We start from the raw sequence: 4744 nt of genomic DNA, 5'->3' as shown, positions 1-4744 counted from the left end.
TCCTTTGTCTGCCTATATTTTAATACCAGATTAAGCCAGTGTTAGCTAGAAGGACATCTAGTTACTTACTTTCCATCTTTTTTTTATTAGATGTGGCATGTCAACTGTTTGCTAACATTAGCTAGCAGCTAGCTAGGGCTAAAAAAAAATCACTGCCTCTCAATGAGCATCTATCAGAAGTGTATACTGTCAACCAGGTCATCATCAAACAGTAAATCTTTTAAGTCATGGATTAGCTGTGCTGTGGTTTGTGGTTACAGCTGCAAAGCAAGTCGATGAAGCTGTCTAGTCCAATAACCTCATGATGGCTTCCAAATACCAACAAACCATTCATTTCAAAAACACAGATATCATACAGAACAATACTGGAAGCAATTATAATATGAATGGAGCCTGTTGAAATTAAGACAACTACTGAAAAAATTGGGTGTGTACATTCATTGTGAGGTCTAACTTTCGATCTGTTCTGGCTAATGTAAATTTTTCCTTTTGTTTTTACACACACGCACGCATACACTCTTCTCTCCTCCAGCATGTACTATGGGGCAGATTACTCAGGTGCAAGTGTCTGATGGCTCCTTCCCCTTCGGCTACGACGTGACACAGTTTAATGCATGTCTAAGTGTTCAGGTACTGAAGGACAACCTAGCCACCATAGCACAGAAGGCTATGGGGAGTGGCTACCAGCGTGTCATCCTGGACAAACTCAACCAGGTAAACTCAACCATGTAAACAGGGCAAACCAGGTAAACAACTAGGTAAAAAGGGTAAACCATAAACCGGGTAAACCAAGTAAATTTGGTAGAATGAACTTCCACTTGCTGTTCGGACAGCAGAGTCCCTTGCAGTCTTCAAATGCAGACTGAAGACCCATCTATTTGTAGAATATTTAAATGACCCCTGACCATATATTGACTAACTAAAACTAATACTTATTGTAGGGTATTGTTTATTACACTGATGTTGACTGCTCCTTTGTTGCACTTATTGTTCTCTGAGATGCTAGGCATCGGCTAGGCATCAGCATTGATCCCTGTATTTCAAAAGCATTCTAGTTGATTGGTATATTGGACACTAACCTACTGCCCTGGCTATTATGTGTGTACTGTGAGTAAATCACAAAGCACTTTATAAGTCATTTTGATAAGAGTGTCTGCTAAATGCTGTAAATGTAAATACAAATGTAAACTTCACCAGGTAAACAGGTTAAACGAGGTAAACTCATCCATGTAAACATGGTAAACCAGGTAAACAAGTTAAACCAGGTAAACTTAACCAGCTAAACATAACCAGGTAAACAGGGTAAACCAGATAAACATAACCAGGTAAACAGGAAAAAGCAGGTAAACATAACCATGTAAACAGAGTAAACCAGGTAAACAGGAAAAAGCAGGTAAACATAACCATGTAAACAGAGTAAACCAGGTATACAGGGTAAACCAGGTAAACTCAACCATGTCAACAGGGTAAACCAGGTAAATATAACAATGTAAACAGTAAAAAAGGTCAACTCAACAAGGTAAACTGGAAAGACAAAATAGCAGCCTGGTCACATTTCTGCAGTTCTGCATTGAACATAAAATGCAGGGAAATCTATTACGAGCTTCACGAAGTAGGAATATCTGTGTTAAAATGAGATGGCTGCAGTGAGCAGCAGCTTCTGCAGATGTTCTCAGACCCTTTGGCGTTATGAAGTCAAAGCCAGTATGGTGACACTATCTCCTCCATCACTCAGGCTTACCCAACGGGCATCAGTAACGAGGTGCTGCAAGTTCTCGGCCCTGCCTCCCGTGCAGCCACCTCCGATGACATCAGCAGGTGGACAGTGACAAAGATTGATACGCTGTCCAATCTGATGAACTCCACATACGGATCATGGACCCCTTCACAGGTCTTCCATCACTGGTGTTCACAAAAGGAGAAATAGAGAGAAGGGTCTATTTATTTAGTCTGATTGATTGATTGTTTGGTTGTCTGGTTGGTTGGATGGTTCTCAGGTACAAGCCATCGTAAGCAAATATCTGAGTGGCACAGGGAACTCTCTGGGCAGCTTTGAACTCAATGCATTGAGAGGAGCAAAACTGTGTGCTCTGAACACTAGCATTCTGACCAACATTACCTCTACTAGCCTACAGTAAGTACACACACGTACACACACTCACACTCAGAAATATACACACTATAGATAGACATAGACGCACACAAGTACACACCCTCAAACACACTTAGATACACACTCACTCTCTCTCTCTCTCTCTCTCGCTCTCTCACGCTCACTTATTTGTTGGTGATGTTGATCAGGCATGCTGAAGCCATATCAGTCTCTAACTGCAGTCTGGAGCAGAAGCAGGCTCTGTTTACAATCGCTGAGGTCGCCTTCAGTGACCGCACTCTCTACAAAAGTACACGAGCTACCAATACCATCTCCCGTACCTCCTACTTCCTCACACAGTCATTACTGGGTAAGAAAACACACACAACATCTCATACCTCCTACTTCCTCACAGTCATTGCTGCATAAGAACAGACACATACACACACCATCTCACATAACTCGTAGTGCCTTTTACAGTCATTGCTGGGTAACAAAAGACACTTTATCACAAACTCAGATGTATACACAAACATGTACATTATGTAGGACTGAATTGAGCAATGTTCTAAACATTGCTATGTTTGTGTATGTATGTATGTGTGTGTTTGCGGCCTTAGGTGGTGCCAGGCTTCCATATGTGGAGGCCCTTTGTAGGTCAAACATCAGCATGGATTTGAACACTTTCATTTCACTCAACCAGGAGGTCATCAATGTACGTGTACCTTTCTGCCACAGTTACACAGATCTCTGTCAGACAGGTCTGTGTGTACAGTTAATTACACAGGTCCCTATATCTACAGGTACACAGGTCACTATGTCTAGAGTTACTCACGCACGTTCCTATGTCTACAGTTGCACAGGTCTTTATGTGTACAGTTACTTACAAAGGTCACTTTGTCTACAGTTACACAGGTCCCTATATCTACAGGTACACAAATCACTGTCTACAGTTACCTACACAGGACCCTATGTCTACAGTTACCTACACAGGACCCTATTTCTACAGTTACCTACACAGGACCCTATGGCTACAGTTAGTTACACAGGTCACTGTGTCTACAGTTTTGTGGCTAGTTTTATAGCTTCTGCAGTCTAGTGGGTATTTGTCCCCCTTGCAACAAATCAGCTGGGGTTCACTCCCCATCTTTGGTTGGTTACTTTTCTTGTTTACCGGTTCTACGAACTAACTGTTTCACACACGGGCCCGTCATCATTAGAGTGTGGTTGCTCACCCAGTAAGCTGTTGGTGTCATTATCTATCTGACCTGGGTGTGAGCCCACATTATAACTGTCAGGCACCTATGTACATGGGTCTATTTGCTTACAGTTACTTACAGAAGACACTATGTCTACAGTTACTTACACAAGTCACTATGTTAACAGCCTTGTGGCTTAGTTTAGAAGTTTATTTTGGAAGCTTCTGTGAGAACATATTTATTCCTACTCAGAAAGTAAGTAATTCTTAATCATTTCTCAAAAGCAAAGTTTTTATTTCTTCTGTCTTTGATTTTGTGACATATTAATGTGAGGATTTGAGTGTGTGTGTGCGCGTGCGCATGTGTGTATGCAAGCACTGGCGGTGCATGAGGTTGAGACCTTCCTGGATGGTAATATGGTCCGTAATCTGGTGGATCTCAAAAGGTATGCAAATGCATCTGCAGTGTGCTGTAATAACTGTGTGTGTGTGTGTGTGTGTGTGTGTTTAGGCACTCTCAGTGCCTCAGGTTAAGCAATTGCTGGGTCGCAATCTGCCAGATCTGAAGACATATGAGAATGCCTCAGCAGTGCACAGCTGGGTGGTGATGCAGCTCCAGTCCGAGCTGGACACTCTAAAACTTAACATCACAGGTGGACGTGCCTCACCTACACCTACCCCAGCAAACAACATGAATACCACTGCAGCCAGTAATGTGGCTTCATCCACAACCAAGCCCACAGGTTTGCTCAACCCCAAACACTCACATTCACCTCCAATCACAGTTACACTCACCCCCAAACTCACATTCACCTCCAATCCCAATTGCATTCAATCCCAGTTACCCCCTTTAACATTTTAGCAGGGACAAGGCAAGAGGCAGACTGCAAGTGCAAGAGGTTTATTTGAGCGAGATAAACTAACAAACATGGGATGCTAACAGAGGCTAAAACAGTTTCAGAATCCCCCTTAAGATGCGGCTCCAAACACACAAAACAAAAATAAAAGACAAACCAAGAACCTGGAACAGAAGCAGGCTAGACATGATACTGGAAACCCAAACAGATTAAGGACTGAACAAAAGACACAGGGACAGGAGAAAAGGCAAACAGGGGGACAGAGATGGACACACTCAGGCGCACAGGGTCCAAAGCAGAGAGACACAGGGACTGAAACAGGCACATCAAGAGAAACAGGGACAGGAACAATAACAGAGGCGGGTTAGGAGGCATTGTCAGTCAACTGCAGGTCAAGAGAGTGGCTAATGCTGACAGCGTGTCCAGGAAGTCCAGGGGAGCAGTGGTGAGTTCAGCAGGTCCGGTGGCAAGGGGGTAATAACAGAGGTGGAGAGGCATCTTCTACGCTAGGACCAGGAACAGTAAGAGGCTGCCTGTTGCATTCCTCACTGGGAACAGTCCCACCTCTGGATGCAGAGATAAAAGCCACTGAAGAGC

The 4744-nt window shown here is 43.4% G+C and overlaps 1 protein-coding gene across 1 annotated transcript in view; it reads left to right on the top strand.

Annotated features, from left to right (window-relative positions):
- LOC113585188 (mesothelin-like protein) overlaps positions 1-3897 on the top strand; it is a gene marked incomplete at its 3' end in the record, with an annotated part of 8450 nt that extends 4553 nt beyond the window's left edge. The window contains exons 9-14 of the mRNA XM_027022553.2: positions 533-714; positions 1736-1891; positions 1998-2134; positions 2302-2462; positions 2713-2807; positions 3802-3897. Coding sequence (XP_026878354.2) covers positions 533-714; positions 1736-1891; positions 1998-2134; positions 2302-2462; positions 2713-2807; positions 3802-3897 — 827 coding nt within the window. The remainder of the gene's footprint in view (positions 1-532; positions 715-1735; positions 1892-1997; positions 2135-2301; positions 2463-2712; positions 2808-3801) is intronic.
- Positions 3898-4744: the final 847 nt, after the last annotated feature.

The sequence above is a fragment of the Electrophorus electricus genome, chromosome 16 (assembly GCF_013358815.1).
Source record: "Electrophorus electricus isolate fEleEle1 chromosome 16, fEleEle1.pri, whole genome shotgun sequence".
NCBI lineage: Eukaryota > Metazoa > Chordata > Actinopteri > Gymnotiformes > Gymnotidae > Electrophorus > Electrophorus electricus.
This window is presented reverse-complemented; position numbering and strand designations above follow the sequence as displayed.